At 45.3% G+C, this 19,886-nt stretch overlaps 1 protein-coding gene across 1 annotated transcript in view; it reads left to right on the forward strand.

Moving 5' to 3' along the window:
* Positions 1 to 19,886, forward strand: part of ZRANB1 (zinc finger RANBP2-type containing 1) — a 245,816-nt gene that overhangs the window by 76,949 nt on the left and 148,981 nt on the right. The window contains exon 3 of the mRNA XM_078644031.1: positions 4,116 to 4,303. Within this exon, the coding sequence (XP_078500157.1) occupies positions 4,116 to 4,303 (188 nt within the window). The remainder of the gene's footprint in view (positions 1 to 4,115; positions 4,304 to 19,886) is intronic.

Here is a 19,886-nt window from a genome sequence, read left to right on the forward strand (position 1 = left end):
CTAGATGCCACCAACTCATTTTCAGACTCCCCTAGTCCCTGCCCCTCCATTTCTGGCATAAGAGGTTGATAACGATTAGGACTAAGGTGAGATGACCAGTCCATTAAACCTTCAGCGCCTGGGACAAACCCACTACTTTCGTCCTCTGATTGTGCGAGTCCTGATGTCTGCCCAGAGTTAGGCTTTAGTATTAGAGTCTTGGGGATTGTTTTAAAAAAATGAGTTGAGAGAGGGGGTTATCTTAAGTTTGGATTCCAAAATATTCTGTTTTCCTGTTTTATTGAGTTTTTTAGAACAATTCCTTTTTTGTGTGCGTTTTTTAAGTTAGTGTCTTGTAGGCTCCTGTCATTGGGCTTAAGGGAATCACTATGTTTTGCTTTTATCTTGTCTCCCACTCCCTTCCCTGCACTTCTCAATGTGTAGCCAATGGCACCTGTATATGCAACCTCAGCCTGAGAGTTCAAACCAGTTGAGCCCTCTGATATCTGAGCAGCATTGCTACTCCCCCCTAGAACAATGTCTGCTCCTCTTCCACATCCCGCCACGCCTCTGTATCCAACTCTTGCAGCAGCTCTCCGTCCTCTACCTAATTCGTGCGCTGCTCTCCCCCAACAACCCAGCTCAGCACTACCTGGAGCTACCGCTGTTGCAGACTCCTCCTCCACGATCTCAGCTCCCACGCTCCGGAGTCCTTTCACCTCCCTGGCCGCCATACAACACCTAGGCTCCACTACTGAGCCCCGGGACCGTCCCTCCAAAGTCCCCTGCAGATTTAGGAACCGGTACTTTGTCCTGGCGCTCACCGCTGCAAACCTCTCAATGACCCGCGGTCTCGCTCGCCGCAGCCCGACCTCCACGCCGAGACTCGGCAGCCGAGCCCCGGATCTCCGCACCAAACGGTCCACCGTGCCGCAAACAAGCCCGTCGGGGGACCCACTCCTGCGTCCACAACACACCGCTGGGAACCGAGGTAAGGAGAGAGGGGCGACACCTCACCCGTAATAATACTGGAGGCTTGAGTTAGTAAACTCCACCACTACGCTCTGCACCCGCGACCCGCTGCTAGCCGGCCGCCATGTTTTCCTCCTAGCTAATCGCAAAGGTTTCTTATTGTTGTCCAAAGTGATCATAAGTTCTGGGGTTTGGGTCCCCTCTTTTATACACCGTTTTTCTTTGTTCTCTGAAGGCAGAGAGGCCTTTGCCTAGTCCAAACCAGTTCTGGTCAGTCCTGGAGCACTCTGTTGACATGACTCTTCTTTCCTGTGCAGGGCAGAGACATCTGATGCACCACAGGAGGTGGAGCCAGCATTGAGGAGGGAAGGCACAGCCCTATTCAGGTCCCAGGTGCTCCTCCCACCCATCTAGATGCAGATCTCTCTATTCAGCCTGTGCTGACTCACCCTACCTCCTGGAATCCCCCAGCCCCTGTCACTCAAACTCCAGACAAGGAATACACAACCTAGCAGAGACAGGCTTGGATAGTTGGGCAACAAAATACCTACTTTCTAAAAGTGGTATTTTCAAACACTGAATGTTAAAACTAACTTTACTAAGGCACACTAAACTCACATTTCTACCTAGTTCCCTGAGTCAGGAGTTTAATATGTAATAATCAAACTACCCATTCTGGCCTATGGGGAATAGGTAGCCTTGCAATAGTGAAAAACGAAAATGGCTGAAATTCTCTATTAGGACATGCCACACACATCAGGGCTTGTCCTACCTTATACTTACAATGCACCCTGCACTTGGGCCTACCATAGGGGTGTCTGATATGAAGAAAAGTGAAGGGATTGGCAAGTGAGTGCACTTGCCCAGTCAACATGGCAGTACCAGACTGCACACAGGCTCTGCAATGGCAGACCCGAGACCCACTTTTACAGGCTTCTTCTGTGGGTGGCACAACCAGTGCTGCAAGCCCACTAGCAACATTTGGTTCACAAGCCCTGGCACACTCAGTGCACTGTACTAGGGTGTGACCACTAAACCAAATCAGCCAATCATGGAATCACTAATCCATACATTAATTTCCAATGGGGAGCACTTGCACTGGACAGCAGTGGCACAATGCCCAAAGTATCTAACACCAGCAAAAACACATGAGGCAACAGCAAAAATGGAAGGGAGACCCACGCCAAGGTGCCAGGTCTAACAACGACCATTGCACCATGAGCTTTGTTGTAAGGTCTGTTTACACTGACCATGATGAGGTCACACATTAGGGAAATGAAGCTTAAAAAGTTCATAAGAGGTCCAGTACACTCATTAGTACAGTTGGTGAATCTTTAAAGCACCCAGTTTCCTAAGGTTCCTGAAGTGTTATCAGCCACAGATCATTGGATTCTAATGGACTGTAACCTTAATTTCTCTTTACACTCCTAGAAATTGAGCAGTGCCATATAGAGACCTTCTCCTTGTTATTGATATTGCTGATGTGATTCAGGACACACACTACAAAATCTGTTTCTGCTTGCCACTGGTCAAAGCTAGTTTCTTTTTGTCAGTCTGAAGGTTTGACTTTTTCTATTTTCGTTTTACAGATGTTCTGCGCTATCCCTTGGACAGCAGGTTTTGTCTTTAGCTTTCATGTGTCCATATTCATGTGTTTTATGGATCAGTCTTCGCTGAGTAAGTGACCCCTCGTGGTATGATTTCTGATAGGTTTGCTCTTTTATTTACTCAAATGTCATTTATGGTTCTGCAGTGAGATGTGAATCTGGTATTAATCTCATATGATCTCCCCTTTTGAACCTTTGCACATGTCTGTTAATTTTACTGATTTAAAGACTGTATTCCTGTTAACGATTAATTTGGTCTATGGAGGCTGTTGAATCATTCCTTTCTAGACAACCACATTTCACTGTATTTTACGAAGTGAAACTACTATTTCACATCTGCCTTTCATTCTTGATGAAAGATGTGTCTGACTTCCACTTTGGGTAGTCCATCACTCTTGCATCATTCTTTTGTCCTTTCACCCTGCTGCAGAATAGGAGATTGCTCAGACTGGACTCTAGGCAAGCTGTATCTTATCTTATATTGTCCACCTAAGGCAGGATAAAGTAGATTTTTAGCTTCAGGAAAAAACTCGGAGCCAATAAAGCCAAAGTAGAAGTAGTAATCAAATGCACAGTTTTGTGTAAGGATCTGTTATGCTGTAGCGAAGAAAAAAGACTCCGGCTGGCATTTGTGCCTACTCTCTAAGGAACTTGGTGGATTCTACTGCTCTCACCAAGAGCTTCCAGTTGGTTTACATTTTCTGGGTGGCCCTTTGTCTTCCTTGCATATGTTTATGAAGAATTGTTTCCTCAAGGCTCAGCCTTGAAGGAATACTTTGCCAGGGTGGTGTTGCATGAATTGTTTGGTTAACTCACATTACTCAGTCACATCTCTTGGTTGGTATTGCTTTAGAATTTATTCACAAGGTGAGGAATATGTAGGCAGACGTATCCATCAGAAGAAAAAGTTCCTTGTCTTCAGTAAAAAATAGTTCTGGTGGATATTGGATCTTACCACAGATTCCTAACCGGCTTTTTCTTTCGTGTTGAGATAATGTAGTGATCAGTAAGATCCAGTGGTATTCAAATGAATCTAATGCTTTGATTATTTCTGTTACTCCTGCTCACTTGCTTCCTCTCTGGAACACCTCAATGTAATGCAGAAAACATTCTAGGAATAGACAACAGGATGTCGGTCAGCGCTATATATACCATTATGGCATTGCTTCTGGAACGGGTTCGGCTATTGCTGATAACATGTGGCGGCACCTGACAGCTCTAGAATGTTGCTCCTGGAGAAAGTTTTCTAGCCCAGTATGAGACTTGGAGAATATGCATAAGATGTAGGAAGACAGACTGTGGCCCAGAAATATTTTTACTGATGGTAGGTAACTCTTTGATCTTGCCTTTTTGGTGGAAGGCTGCCTTACTACTTCGTTAGTAACATGCGTGCATCTTTTCAGTACTGATTTATTGAATTATACTTATACTGTTCTCATTACCATGTGGTCTCCTGTCATTCTGTGTATGTATACCAGCCAAGTTATGTTGTCATTCTATTAAATCTAAAAACCTTCTAGTTTAAAGCCCTACCTTCATTGTATGTTTCTGTTTCAGGAGTTGTTGAGGGGGATTTAGCTGCCATTGAGGCATTCAAATCTGCCGGTGGGGACATTGCACGCCAACTTTCGGCAGATGAGGTCCGCCTACTAAATCGACCTTCTGCATTTGATGTGGGCTACACTCTAGTTCATCTGTCGATACGCTTCCAAAGACAAGATATGTTGGCCATACTACTAACAGAGGTAAGAAATGCAGATCAGTACTCTGATGATAAACACATGTTGCTGTTAACAGGAACATCAACAACACCTTAATTCATTTATAATATAAATTGGTCAGGTCATGGGGAACATCCAGGGTCATTCTCTTTCCCAGAATTTGGCTTATGTCTCTTGCATTATTCTCTAATTTGAGTCGGAGTTTTCTTGCAAACGCGATCCCTCTTGATTTGGATGCTGCAATTGCCTTTCTATTTCAGGATGGCCAAAAGACCACTGTCACCCTATGGTATTATGTATACAATTCTGAAGCAGGAGTCTTCAAAATTGAGCAATGATTTAAAAATCACCACAATTTAGTGCGGATTAAAAAAAAAAAAGTGGCACTACACGATGCACCCTCTGTCCCTGAAAAATGTGCTTAGGAATTTCACATATGGTACATTGAAGCAAGTTCCCAAAGAATATGAACCATTTAGCCCTGCTAAATACCCCTGCATAAAAGAGCTGCCGATTGGCTTGACTCTGGTCTTTGAAATAATGTTAATGGTACCTCCATCTCTTCTCTCTACATTTATAGGATGTTCAGACCCCCAAGTTAAGGAGGTGGCTCTCTTGGCAGCATATAACTTTTTAGTAGCTGAGAAAGAGTGCTGAAAATGGTCTTCGTGCAATTACCTGTCGATTCCATTCCTGTTTTCTTCTACTTGAAGTAAATTCAAGTTTTTCGCAGCTGCACAGTTCCGGCGTTCATTCTATTGCCCTTCTTTGGACAAGCCTTTCTTTTCACTGCTCCTGCTTGGATCCTTGTTCACTATCTAGGTGTGCTGGGGGGCAAGTACACTTCACCTACATGGTGGTCCCTTTTTATATTACTGACGTATTTGTTGTCTTCCATTTGTTTGATTTACATCTATCCTTTTTCTTCTGCAATCCTGCTGAATCTTCCAAGAGATTTCTGCAACTAAGATACCAGTAAATAGCAACTGTTTCTTTTTTCTTCAACTGGTGCTCTGTACTGTCGGAACAGTTTTTTTATTATATGAAGGTGCCTAAACCTTCTGGTTCTTGCAGCAGAGGCATACAAGCATCCCAATGTACAGAAGTCTCTATCTCTGAAGCTTTTCTCCTGATCTAAGCTCAGCAGATACTTGGGCCCTGCCCTAAAGTGAAATTTGCCACTGTGGTATTAAAGGTTATAGCACAGCACGTGGCATTATAACAGATGAGACTTTCATGCTGCTTCTGATCTTGCGCTCTGTAGTTCTCAAAGAGACACAAAAGGGCCCAATAATATTAAAAGGATTTCAATTCACTAATGCTGTAAAAGCATGAAAAAAGGCAAAGGGGAGTTTTTCCTCTTTGTTTTCTCCTGGCAATCTCATCAAGTGCCTAAAATTGGCTTCTTTGACTTTCCAAAATGTAATCAACTGAATTATTGACTGATAGTGACTGATGGTGCCTTCCCCTCTCAGGCTCTCTAGGCATGATCTGTGGCCTGGATGTTGTTTCAGGAAGTAGTCTGTGGCTAGGGCTTCCCCACACAAGACCTCCCTGGGTGAAAATGTTGCTTAAAGTGTTCATTGCCTTCTGGCTTAAAATTTTATATATTTTCTTTTCTGCCCCTCCTCTGCTTCTGGATCAGTTTCTATTGTAGGACCTATTATGCCATATATTGTTACAGGGCCCAAGCACCTAGGTTCCCATGTGCCAAACACTTAAGTCTAGATTTGATGGACGCTTATGTGTTTGATTCTGGCCATGTTTATGACCACCTAAGGGAACTTCTTAGTGCACATTAAAACAAGATTCTCCATCTTTGCTATTTTCCCATCACAATTTCATTAATACAGCCCCAGCATTGTAATTGTAAATGCAATTATATAGTGCTTATAAAACCTATATTCACAGAGAAGCTGCAATATTACATGTTTTGCCGTCCATTTTTATGTGGCATATTTAAACTGTTTCAAATAACTGTAATTATCTTGTATCCCTAGATAAACACATTGTACTTATTGTACTTATTAGTAGCAGGCATAACCCTCTATATGTACGCACACACCTATATACACAGAAGCAGCAATTTTGACATGATCTGATCTGCATGGTCTTGACATGCACGTATGCTGTGGTGTAATGCATAGTTTTCATTAATATAAATGTATTGGCTTCTAACAGGAGGCATAGTTCAGATTACAAAGATGTGTACTTGTAGGACAACAGCTCTTTTCCATATTGTGAATAGTATTGTTTGTCATGTCTTAGTACTGTTGTGAGCTTCCTAGGAATCCCCAGGACCTGCACGTTTTGGATGACCTAAACTGAGGGCTTGGTGTCCAAACTGATTCACGACAACCCCACAGGATACGTCCTTCTTTAGAACAACTAGCTCTACAGTGCCACTACCACCCCCTGTATCCTATAGTGGTGTAGGCAGTTTCTGGCAACCACTGAACATGACCACCCCGATTACTCTGGGATCGCGGAAAACAGTACAGTACTTTTCGCTCAGTCCCTCGTGCTTAATCATTCTCAGAAATACACTGTACAGCTGTTGGGATGCTTCAATAAGTATTTATTGGTCCATTGTCAGTCTTGTGTAAAACATATTTGCTGCAACAATCAGGAAACAGAAGCATACAAAAGAAATCAAGTACTAATACAGTAAACAGTAGATACATATAGAGTTCAGATAAGAAAGTAGCAATTGCATACTCCTATAATGTGCACCCTACATAATTTGCCTAAATGTACCTAGCCTAGCTATGTAGGTGTAATATGTATATGTTTATAGATATATATGTATATTACCAAGAATCCCCTAGGGAAGACCCAACCCCCTCACCTGATAGTGGAGAATGAAGCACCCCGAGGATGACACCCCGCAAGGGATTTCAGATTGCTGCATGTCAAAGATTCAGTATACAGGACCCCATGTCAGCGTGGAAAGGATTCTCCTCTCATTTGCAGTAGGGAATTAGGGTCTTATATACCAGAGTGGTCACTCCAGGGTTTCTTCTAGAATCATAAATGTTTTGAAAACCATCATACATGTTTTTCTAAACGATGCGATCATGTACAGCTGGCCTGTTGGACAGGGATGAAAAAAGGGGTGACCCTTATACAGAATAATTATGTAGTGCCTGATGACATGTTTATTATGTACATCGGGTACAGATATTATGATAAAATACTAAGAGGCTGGCTTCGAAGAGACTGGGCAAACTACTAGGTAAAAGGTCACCTGTTCAGAATAGTTATTGTCTGAATGGGACAATGTATGTTAAAGGGGGCATACATGACAGGACTAGCATAAAGGACATGACACCCAAACCTCATCAAAAGGTCAACAGGGTCAGCTAGACAATAATAAAGCTAAGGCCATTAAAAGCATAAAATCATTTATAATTAAAATACTGAAGGCACTAAAGCCTTTGAAGTGTCCATAAAATAAAAGCCATTTTCCCTAAAAGCTTGCAAAATGTCCTCTAAACACGGGACCAACACGCATCCAAATCTGCAGAAGAGGCAGCGGAACACAGGCAGGACACAGTCTAGCCAGACTGGCCTAAAAGACAGGAACCAATGCTAACTCTGCTCTCAAAGCCAAGGCATATCCAGGTGAAACACAATATGTTCACAACAACGCCGTTCCAACAGTGTTCTCTCCATGTCTTGAGTGATTGAGGTGTCCATTGCGCATCTATAGGATTAAAATCCGGATGCCCACTACTGATAGCAGGACCAGAGGAAGCCCTCCAAAAACGCTTCCAAGTACAGAGAGTATGAAAGCTGGGATTTCCCAAGATGGTCTTAAAGATGGTTAACAGACCTGATCTAATACACTTAAGTATATGATTCCCCCCCCCGTATCGGGCATGTTAAAGATACGATGAACCATTTCTCCGAAATGGACCGGGAAGTTCGTATGAACCAGGATCTGTATCTATGCCGAAGACCTTGCAACCTGGAGATCAAAAGTCTTCCGGGCTGAAGTTAAGGCCACATTTTGTTGAAACAACATGACTTTCAGGGTGCTCAGAGGATCAAACCTTCTACTGGAAACATTTAATGAAGGCCACAGTGGTGGCCCATTCGCGAGTAACTCAAAAACCCGATAAATCCACGGCAGCTGTGGAGCCTTTCAAGTTGCTAGATAAATTTGCTATTGAAGCATTACACGCTCTGTGAAGCGAGACCACCCTGCACACTAAAGACCCACTTAAAGCCTTCTCACAGTCTGTACCACTTAAAAAAACTCCAGTGTACTTATTTCTACACCAATATTTGTATGGCAACTCCATTGTTTCCTGTATGTTTCCTTCACCAAATGCTTCATACCTGCCTACCTAGTTGTATCTAAGGCAGTATTGGAACTGGAATGTTGTGATTGGCTGTGTGATATAGCCATGAATTAACCATTCCATAGATGGGGACTCTGCTACTATAAAAGGTAACTTCTCTAATTTTTCAATGAGCAGCATGGTGTACTTCGCATCTCTGCGTGCCATTGTCCTTTGTCTGTCGGTCAGATTATAAGCCGAAAACAGATTGGTGCCGTTAATGTACCGCCATGGCACGGGGCCGAACGCAATGATTTGAGCGTCCAGCTTAAAAGCATAATGAAGCGCAATTGAAATTACCCATGTTGTAGAATAGAGAAAGCTTCCATTATGTCAATTGCTGGGGACCCAATGTTGCCCAGTGAATAAATATGTGAAGAAAGTGTGGTCATTCCATTGTCTACCACAGCCAAGGCCTTCTCTAGATTAATTCTATCAATCTCACGTAATCTCTCAGCAGCTTCCTGTTGGGTGACTTTCCACAGTTCATTATAGATGGCATAGAAGAAGCGTTCTCCAGTATTGGGGTGTCTTTCATAGATTCACATGCTTGAATATTCCCCGTCGTCGAAGTGGGAGTCCCACGGTAAATATCATAGCAATAAGATGCTAATAACATAAGTATGTAAAAACATAACATAAAAATACACAGTAGAAATGCATAGAAATACACAGTAGAAATGCATAGAAATACCAAGACATAATTCCTACATAAGAAGAGTGTCCCTCAGAGAAGCGTTGTAGCACGTAAGATTCGAGGCCAGTTGTAAGTGGTCAGATACACAGACCAATTTCACGAAAAAATACAAGATTTTTTCAAGAAACCCTCACTCACCCTAGTGGTGACATGCTTCATCATCGGGTCCACCGGGAGAGATCGAATACCTCCCCGGTGTGCTGCGACGCCAGGAGACTGCGGAGCAGGTTCTTGTGAGGGTAAAGTGTGAAAAAAGTTACGTGAATTTAAAAATGTCCAGGGTTGTACCAAAAAATCATTTATTGGCTGGTCAACCTGACATTAAAATTTTTTATTAGCAGCCAATCGGGCGCAAGCACCCCTCCAGAACCTTCTCCTCAGAGCTCAGTCCCTCTGATTTTCTACCGCACGTCGTATGAAGGGAGTCTCCCTGAGCTCTGCGCAGTTTTTCTCAACTTTGTTCTGGATTTCCAGTGTTTACCGTGTCTTCTAGTAAGAAGTCTTTATTTAGACCCTGCTCTTCTTGTGGGAAGCTGCGTTTATACTCTGAAGATCCCCACAGCAAGTGTATATATTGTCTTTACCCGGAACATGAGGTGAGCAAATGTAAGTTTTGCAGGACCTTTTCCACTAAGACCCTTAAAGTCAGGGAAGGTCGTCTCCTCCTCTGGTTGTAGAGACTTAAAGACAAGGATAACTCACTTCAAAAGCAGCCAGTAAGCGTAGCAGTGTGCAGGAATTGCCTTCATTTCTAAAGAAAAAACTCTCCCTTTCTGTGGCTCCTGCGGTGTCTTCACCTACTCCTGCTACGCCCAAGAGATATGACTCTCAGGCGTCTTCTGCTTCTTCCAGTCAAGTTTCCACCAAAAACATGTTAAATCGTCGACGGGAGCGTCGACTATCGTCCCGACGACGAGATCTGCCGTCTCCGGCTCGGCGATTGTGACATCTGCTGCTGGCTCGTCGACGACGGTTACGTCGACGTCATCTATGTCGACGAAGGTATCTATGAGCTCTAGACCTGTGTCGTCGACGATACCGATCCTCTCGTTGACGAAAAAGAAAGCTCTCTCGTCGTCGACGAAATCTTCATTGACGAGAGCTGTTAAATCTTCGTCGTCGGTCCCGTCGACAAGTGCTTCGTCGACGGCAGCATCTTCATCGACGGCAACTTCATCGTCGACGACGACTTCGTCGACGGCAACTTCATCGTCGACGACTAGGGCCTCGTCGACGTCAGGCCAGTCGACTACAGCGCCGTTGACGGTGGCACCGTCGACGGCGGGATTATCATTACATCTTCGTCGACGCCTATGCCGTCGTCATCAGCTGAGTCGTCGACGACTTCGTCGACGGTGACTACCTCTTCTTTTGCATCGTTGCCACTGGTGCCACTTCCACCGTCTGGATCTAGTCTTTCCAACGTCAGCCCACCACACCAACGTCGCCAGGTTCAGGTAGACCAGTTGTCTATTCCAGATGACAAGCAGCCACCTTCGCCATTGTTTGCCACTGGCTCTGAAGAGTACTCTGGTTCGGAAGAGGATGACGGTGGGCCTTTTCGGGCGGCACGCAGTCCCTCGGAATTAGTGATTAAGTGCCAAAACTATGGTGAGGAATTATTTTCAAGACGAAGAACAATCAATGCAGGTTCCAACGGCGACACTGCCTCTGTCTCTCCTCTCCAACATACAACATTTGCTGGAGGATTATAACAGGCGATTTCCCCCATCACATCAGGGTTCGCCAGTACCGGCAGCACCTGTGCCTACAGTACCTCCACCTGTGGATCTGCTACCATCACCACCACCATCAGCACTGTCCCCGCAAGTCCAGACGTCAGTCCAGATACACACTACTCTGTATGCCGATGATGACGTTCGCCCTGGTCGTGAAGAGAGCGAAGTCCAGGATGATGACAACGACGACGACACCATGGCCGATTGGGACAACTACCAAATTCAGACGCCGTCCCCTCCTCCAGTGACACCTGGGGATTACCCGCCAGTGGACATTGCCAGCTTCCATCAGTTAATGGACAGGGTGGTCCAACGCTTTAAACTGCCAAGAGTCCAAAGAGAAGAGGACTGTTTTCTTTATGATTTTAAAAATCAACCATTTAAACCGGTCCATACAGTCCCCATTATCGATTTTCATATGGAACGAACGGTTGAAACTAATGCAGACACCAAATACCATCCCTGCTCAAATGCCTCGCCTAGAAAAGAAATGCAAGGCACCCATTGGTTCCCCCGCGTGCCTGATTTTGCAGCCGAAGCCAGATTCGGTGGTCACTCAAGCTGCTCAGCGTCGCTCAAGGAACCCAGCATCACCTGTTACAGCTCCTCCAGATAGGGAGGGTCGTCGCCTGGACGCTATTGGGCGGAAATTTTCAGCAATGGCCTCTACCATGGTGAGAGCAGCGAATGCTTTAGCTATTCTAGGGCGATACGACCATCAGAAGTGGTCTGACATGGCTGCCCATGTAGCCCTCATCCCGGAGCCCTCAAGGGCTGAAGCCTTGAAAATTCTGCAAGACGGAGAGAGAGCAGCTGAGGAGATCATAGACTGCTCAGTAGACATCGCATCGACTGGTTTCAGTCAGCTTGCAGGGGCAGCCGTGTTGCGGCGACAGGGATGGCTCCGCTCCACCTCTTTTCGTCAAGAGGTGCAGGCAAAGATCCTTGATATGCCGTATGATGGAGAGTCACTCTTTGGAGTACATGTTGATGAGGCTCTTCAAGCCATCAAGAAGGACACCGACACTGCTCGCTCCTTAGGGACCTTACAGTTCCGAAAACAACCTTTTCGTGGTGCACGTGGACGCGGCCCCAACTCCAATTTTCGTGGAGGATCTAATAAACATACCGCTCCTACAACCAGGGTAATCGGCGCTACTCTTCCCAGCAACAGCAGTCCTCCCTTCAGCAGTCCTCCAAATCCTATCGAGGAAAGTCTGCCTATAAAGGATCTACCTCCAAACGAAAATGACTTGCCTTTCCCCCCAAAAGTTGGAGGTCGAATCTCCCTGTTCTCTTCTCAGTGGTCCTCCATCACCTCAGACCGTTGGGTTCTGGACATTGTAGCGAAGGGCCATGCTCTGGAGTTCGTCAAATTCCTCCTCCCACTCCTCCATCCGGCCCACCTCCACCCCACCTCAAGGAGTTGTTCCAACAAATTCGTATTATGATTTCAAAGGGCGCCATCGAAGTGGTTCCACAGTCTCAAAGAGGAAGGGGGTTCTATTCCCGTTTTTTCCTTATCCTCAAGAACTCAGGAGACTGGCGTCTGATTCTGTATTTACGAGCGCTGAACAACTATCTCAAATCCCAATCCTTTCGTATGCTCACGCTCATGGACATTTTGCGTCTTCTCTCCAAAGATGACTACGTGACAACCATCGACCTCCAGGACGCTTACTTTCATGTGCCAATTCTTGCACGTCATCGAAAGTACTTGCGCTTCCGGGTGGGACAGAGAGACTTCCAGTTCCGAGTGCTGCCTTTTGGCCTCCGCTCCGTCCCGCCCCTCGTGTCTTCATGAAAGTGTTAACTCCTGTGATAGCCTACCTGCGGCTCCATGGCGTCCAAATTCTTCCATACCTGGACGATTGCCTTCTCAAATCTCAATATCGCAGCCAGTTGGTTCGGGACACAACGCTGTCGGGAGGTCTTCCGCTCCCTCGGCCTCTCCATCAGTGCCAAGAAGTCCCAGTTTGTCCCAGCTCTCTGCAGAAACTTTCTAGGTGCTACCCTGGACACATCCGTAGCCAAAGCGGTCGTGTCTCACGAGCGTCAACTGAAGATACTCCGCCTCGTGGCTCGTATTTGCGCAAGACAGTCCGTTTCAGTCCGGATCTTGAAGTCCTTTCTGGGGATGGCATCATCATGCATTTCTCTGATCCCGAATTGCAGATTGAAAACTCGCCCTATTCAGCAAGAACTGGATGGGCAATGGCGTCAAGTCACGGGATCCTTCAACGACCTGATCAGTGTCACCGCTCGCATGAAGACGGCTCTCCAGTGGTGAGCGCAACAGTCCAACATCGCAGCAGGGGTTACCTTCCTTGCCACCGCTCCGGAACTCACGCTGACAACGGACGCATCCTTAGAAGGGTGGGGTGCACACCTTCAAGGTCTGTCGATCAATGGCAAATGGACTCTGCCTCAGCGCTCTTGGCACATCAACTGGCTAGAATTGATGGCCATCTTTCTAGTACTCAAGTCGTTTCATCCTTTGATCAAGGGTGAGTCAGTACTCATCCAAACGGACAACACAACCAGTATGCACTATGTCAACAAACAGGGCGGAACCAAATCTCCTCTCTTGTCTCGTCTGACAGTCGATCTGGGATTGGGTAATCAGTCACCACGTCACCCTGACTGCCGTACATCTGCCAGGAGTCTCCAACATCCTAGCGGATTCCCTCAGCAGATCCACGTCTTCGACCCACGAGTGGCAGTTACACCAACCAACACTCGCGCTAGTCTTTCGATGGTGGGGTCATCAATCCTTGGATCTCTTTGCCACTCCGGAGAACCGAAAATGCCCATCTTACGCAAGTTGGCATCCCCACCCCGGATCGTGCAGGAATGCCCTTTTGATGAACTGGTGCGATCTATTCGCCTACGCTTTTCCTCCGATTCCACTGGTTCCTCGCGTGCTATGGAAGATGCGGAGACAACCTTGCCACATCCTCCTGATCGCTCCCAGATGGCCTCGACAAGCGTGGTTCTCGGAGCTGCTTCTCCTCTACCAGTGCGAGCCCATCCTTCTGCATCCTCGAGTGGATCTCCTCACGATCGACGAGGGTCAGATATGTCATCCGAACCCCTCCTCTCTGAAATTATTGGCCTGGAACCTGAGCACCTTGAATTTGCCCATTTAAATATTTCACCAGCATGCAGGGACATTCTCATTCAGGCAAGAGCTTTGTCTACAGTCAAAACCTACAAGCTCAAGTGGAAGAGGTTTTGTCATTGCTGCGCTGATGCCAATATTCATCCTCTTCATTCCACTCCAGATCAGCTATTCCCGTTCTTTCTGCAACTGGCTCAATCAGGACTTTCACATTCCACTTTGAGAGTCTTCTTGGCGGCGATTTCGCGCTACCGTCAAGATGGTTCCACTTCGCTCAATGAAATTTTAAATACATGAGAATTTTCAAATCTTCAGTAGGACCAAATATATTTTATGACACCCTGTCCCGAACTATACCTTCGGGTACTGGAACTGATGTAATATTCACTAGGGATAGGTCTCTCTGTTCACGGTGTGATGACTAATGTGGTTTCGGGACCAAGTTCACAGATTGTACTGCAGACTGGTGTGGGAGGGAATGTCCATTCAGTAGGAGGAAATAGACAGTTACTATACCAAACTCAATTATTAGGAACAGGATCCCTAATGCAAACCAAAGATTCAACCAAGGGTACACAAAGTAAGTCTTTTTTTCAGCCAGAGACCGAATTATCGAAATCTTTCTTTTGGAAATGGGTGGCATTTGATCAGGTTCACTTGGATTTGAAGAAAAATCATCAATTCGATGAAGTAGCCAGATGCAATTCGATCTATCTTTGGTAGCTCTGTAGAACTGGTAGGTGTCTCTTGTGCAGGCACATTGATGTAGATGCCATTATTAGGCCGAAATGCAATTTGCCTTTCAGTTGTATTTGGATGATCAATTTCAACTGGTGTAATTTGTACTCGGTTTTGCGCAGGCGAGTCTTGAACCATTATTAGTCTTTCCATCTGAACTCCCGTATACTAGCAAGAGGAGATCAGTGGCTACTTAGGATTCCACGTGGCGTGCTGTTGAGAATCCCCTACGGAAGAACGAACCCCCTCACCTGATGGTAGAGAATGAAGGACCCCATCTCTGCTCTGAGGATGACACCCTGCAAGGGATGTCAGAACACTGCGTGTCGAAGATTCAGCATGCAGGACCCAGAGTCAGCGTGAAGGAATTCTCCTCTCATTTTCAGTGGGGAATAATGGTCTTGTATATTAGAGTGGTCACTCCAGGGTTTCTTCTAGAATTGATGTTTTGAAAACAATCTTAAATGTTTTTCTGCAACAATGCGATCATGCACAGCAGGCCTGTTGGCCAAGGATGAAAAAAGTGGTGACCCTTATACAGAATAATTATGCAGTGCCTGAGGATATGTTTATGTACGTCAAAGACATAGGTTATGATAAAATTCTAAGCCTGGTGTCGAAGAGACGGGGGCAAACTACCAGGTAAAATGTCACCTGTTCAGAACCGTTATTGTCGTGTGGATGGGACAATGTATGTAAAAGGGGGCATTCATGACCGAACTAGCCTAAAGGACATGAACGTATACTATTGTGGTACATTCTTGAGTTGTGAGTATGGTCGTCATGCGGAGCAGAGCCCGCTTTTGACTAATCTTTTGAAGTGGAGATGGGTGTCTGCGGGTCCTACGTTTTTGGCCAGGAAGTTCCATAGTTTAGCTCTTGAACAGAGAAAGCAGTTCCAACCATGGTTTTTAGGCCGAGCTTGCGTAGCGCATGCTCTGCAAGGTATACTGTATTCATGTTAATGTTAAACAGACTTATAAAGCGCACTATCACCCACGGGCATCCTGGTATGGACTTGAAGCTCCGCCCTTTTTCTGCTCTTCTTTTCAATTGGCTCCTTTTACTGTCCTTTCCTGATGGTTGCGTTTTATTCACGAATAGGCTTAGTAGTCCCTCCTTAGTACCACCTTGTTGTAGTTGGACTGGACTTTTTACTTGTGTTGTTACACGGTCTGTTTTATCTAAAGTCTGTGAGCACTATTTTCTTAAATGATTTTCTGCTATAGCAGGCACAACATGCTTTCCTCCAAGGGTGCCCTTTTTAGGTCTCGCCTACGACGAACGCGCTGAAAGCGCGTTCTCGCACGCGAGAACTATAGTCGTCGTCTCAGCAGTCTGAGACCGACTAAGGGATACAAGACCTGGCCGCGCGCAGCGTTTTTCCATAGGATAACGTTGTGCGCGCGGCCAGGTCTTGTCTCCACGGCATCGCAGGGCAGACAGGATCGCGTCGCGCGCCTCTCTGGAATGCAGGGGAGTCTGCAGAGAGGCGCGCGGTGCTGATAAAAGCTTCGCTGAGCGGCCCCCTCCTTCCTGTTGCTGTTTTGTTCTTTTTTTTTTTTTTGTTTTTTGTTTTTGGATCCATTTCACGGCGAAGCGCTGACGTCCTATGCTGTTTCCATTTCATTGTTTTTGTTGTATTAATATTAGCTTGAAACGCAGAGCCTCCTCTGTAACCCCTTTTGTTTAATGTCCGCATTCAGTAACTTAATCTGTTTTCCCCCCCGTGCATTCTGGTACTTGTTTTGGTTTGTCTCGGCCTGTGGATTGTAATGATGCGTTTGTGTTTTATTTACTTTGTGCCGGCTTCATGTAAGAAACTTTGCGGTCCCGTATGTTCACTCCAATATAGAACACGTGCGTACAATATAGAACACGTGCGTAAAATACATTTTTAATATAACGCCACTACGTCCAACTCCCACAAACGCCAGACCAATTAGCATTGGAAATGCTTTGCGTATTCCCATTCACGAAAACGTGTGGCTGTCTTTTCTTCTATAAATCTACTTCGTACCACCAAATAACATTAAGCCCCCTGCTGACCGCCCCCAACCCCACTTATGATTCGCCCCCAACCCCACTTATGATTCGCCCCCTCTAATTCATAGCCTCCTAAAAACTACCCCTGTGCGCCTTACTTTGCCCGGCACGCCCTTTCCAATGATGCCTCCTTACACCTTCTTTATGTGAGCTGTTTAGTGAAGCCACTTCTTGCCCTCCATAAATTTCGGAGTCCATTTACTCAGCTGTCTGTACCTGTGTGTTTATTCGTATGTGGTTGTGCACTATGTGTGAGGTGACTGCACCATGTGTGTCAGTGTGCGTTTGTGTGTCTTGTTGGGCGCTGGACATGATCTTTTTTTCAAGGTTAAATGGAAACGAGCCCCTGGCAGAAGAGGATGGGAGGAGGCATCTGGCAATGCGTGCTGTAATTCCATGGGGAGAGGACGAGCATAACGTAGATTATAGGGGTATGGGCATACCCTGCTATACATCAACTGCACATACCATACATATTTAAGTGCTATATGCTTAGTGCAAATATTTAGCTGGCATGACTGCAGTTGTGAATTGGTTGAACGTGACAGGAAGTGTGTTCGAGTGCATGCCTGCATTATCAGAGGCTATATGTACACTGGGCAGCTCATTCCCCAATATGGCGGCCGCAGCGGCATTCTTCTCCCTGATATCCTATTAGCTCGGGAGAGTGGTTCCCACCAGGTGCAAAGAAGCCCATGGGGTTGGCAGTACAGGTGCATATATACACCATAGGTTTCTTTGATATGTCGATGGTTCTGTTTTGAACTTGCATCTGCTGAATCCAAAAACATATTGTAGTGTGTTAAAGGCATTAGAAAAGGTTTGTCATCGGATCTCTTGAGAGGCGGGAACAGATGTGCTATGTGGCAAAAATGTCAGCATTTTGTGGCCCTACAGGGGAATGTTGATGATGAGATCAATGATGTAAACATATATTTTAATGACAAAGTAAGATTAGCATATGTGGCTTCATTCACATTCGTTCATGCTCATTATGTCAGGCGAAAACACATTAAAATACGTTGCAAAAATCCTCAGCCAAAACGGCAAGAATACCGAATCAATCCGTAGGCCGTCACAGCCAATGTATGCTGTGATGCACATGAGGGCTTTAGCCCGCCAACCCTGGATCTCAGCCTGTTACCTGCTGGTTGCTCAGGCAACTTGTAGGAAATCTAGTTTACCGAGCTACCCTCATCAGAGTGCACCTATTGTGTGCAAACTTTACCCGCAGGTATCAGAGCGCTTTAAATCAGCATGCTTATAGCAAGACTAGCACTCTATATTACTGCCAACTTAGCTTAGCATAAGCAACAGCTAACCACTCACAAACAATGTTTATATACCAATTGCAAATTAAAAAAAATTAATGCAAAGCAGTGTCATTTACAATGCCAGTAACTCAAACTTTAATGCTGCGAGACCTATTGCATTGCAAATGCTTGTTCTCTTTTCTTTTTGTTGACCTGCCTCTGCTCCTGTTACCTTTTCTTTCAGCAGAAGGTTCTTGGCAGAATCATTAACCAGTTCTTCCTGTCTGCTCGTTCTTCACAGGATTTGTTTGGTTATTTTTTAGTTATTTAAACTTTTATAGGCTTTGTGCTAAGCTTGCCACTCCCCCTCCGTGTTCACAGTTCCTCCTGGTCCTCCCCACGGCGCAGCTGCATATTTTTTTATAGATGGACATTCCTGCAACTGTAGTCATGTATTTTACATTTTATTGTTAAAGGCACCACCTACGCCGAGAATTAAACCAGATTCCCTAGGTCCGAAGTCGGCAGCTGTGGCGGTTAGGTCAATCCCTCTCTCCTGCTTGTTTACTTTTGATTTTGCTTGGTAAGCTGTACGCACATGCACTTTCTGAGTCCCACTCCTTTCTGTAGCTGTCTGCATCCAAAAACAAGCATTTGCAATGCAATAGGTCTCACATTTACGAAAGTTCGAGCTAATGGCATTGTAAATGACTATGGCTTTTATGTGTTGGTTTTTAAAACCTAAATAAAAGGCATTGTCATTTACAATGCCATTAGCTTAATCTCTTGCAAATGCGAGACCCTATTACATTGCAAATGCTTGTTTTTCTTGCATGTAGGAATTATGAGGCAGGGAGCCATTCTTGAGCGTAGGTTCCTTTTTTGTATGTATTTGTTGATTTTCTTCCCGATGAAAAGTGAACCTCTGTGATTCATTTGTTGGTGTGCGCAACAAAGCAGTTTAAGTAGGGTCTTCTGGCAGCTGGTATTCAGTGTTGCACCCTAAAGGCAGGAGAGATGTATGCTTGTGGCTTTATGTGTAGGAGTAGTTTTTAGGGGCAGTCTTCTGGATTCTTTGTATTCTTCTTTTAGTCGACGAAGTTGAGCCGTGATTCAGACCATTAGTCCAATTTTGATGGGACAAGAGATGGTAGCGTGAAGCTTGTGTGGGAATCCTGGGTGCGGGAAGATGTGTTGCAGTGTTTTCATTGTGAGAAAGCTTGATTTAGCTACCTTATCCACTTGTGGATTCTTTGACAGTTTGACATTCATGGTAATTTCAAGGTTTTTTACCTCCTCAGATATTTTTGGAGGTGGTCCTAGATTGTCTGACTAGGTGCTGAGAGGCTTATAGGTTTTTTAGTCGCCGCAGGCGTGTACACCGTTTTTGGAGGTGGCTCCATGTCATCCATTTCTCGATAGCCTGGAGGCGAGGCAAGCCAAAGAGTTTTGGTGTTTTATTGTCCTTTAGGGCTTTCCAGTTTCAGGAGTATCTGCATGTCATCTGCGTAGTTATTGCAGGTGATGTCAGAACCCTTGATCATATCTGGTAGTGATGTAATATAGGTGTTGAAAAGCATGGGTGAGATGATTGAGCTTTGAAGGGGACTCCTGCTTAATCTTGTATGGTTTAGAAGAGAATTGGGCGGTATGTAATATATTTGATC

The sequence above is a fragment of the Lissotriton helveticus genome, chromosome 5_1 (genome assembly GCF_964261635.1).
Source record: "Lissotriton helveticus chromosome 5_1, aLisHel1.1, whole genome shotgun sequence".
NCBI lineage: Eukaryota > Metazoa > Chordata > Amphibia > Caudata > Salamandridae > Lissotriton > Lissotriton helveticus.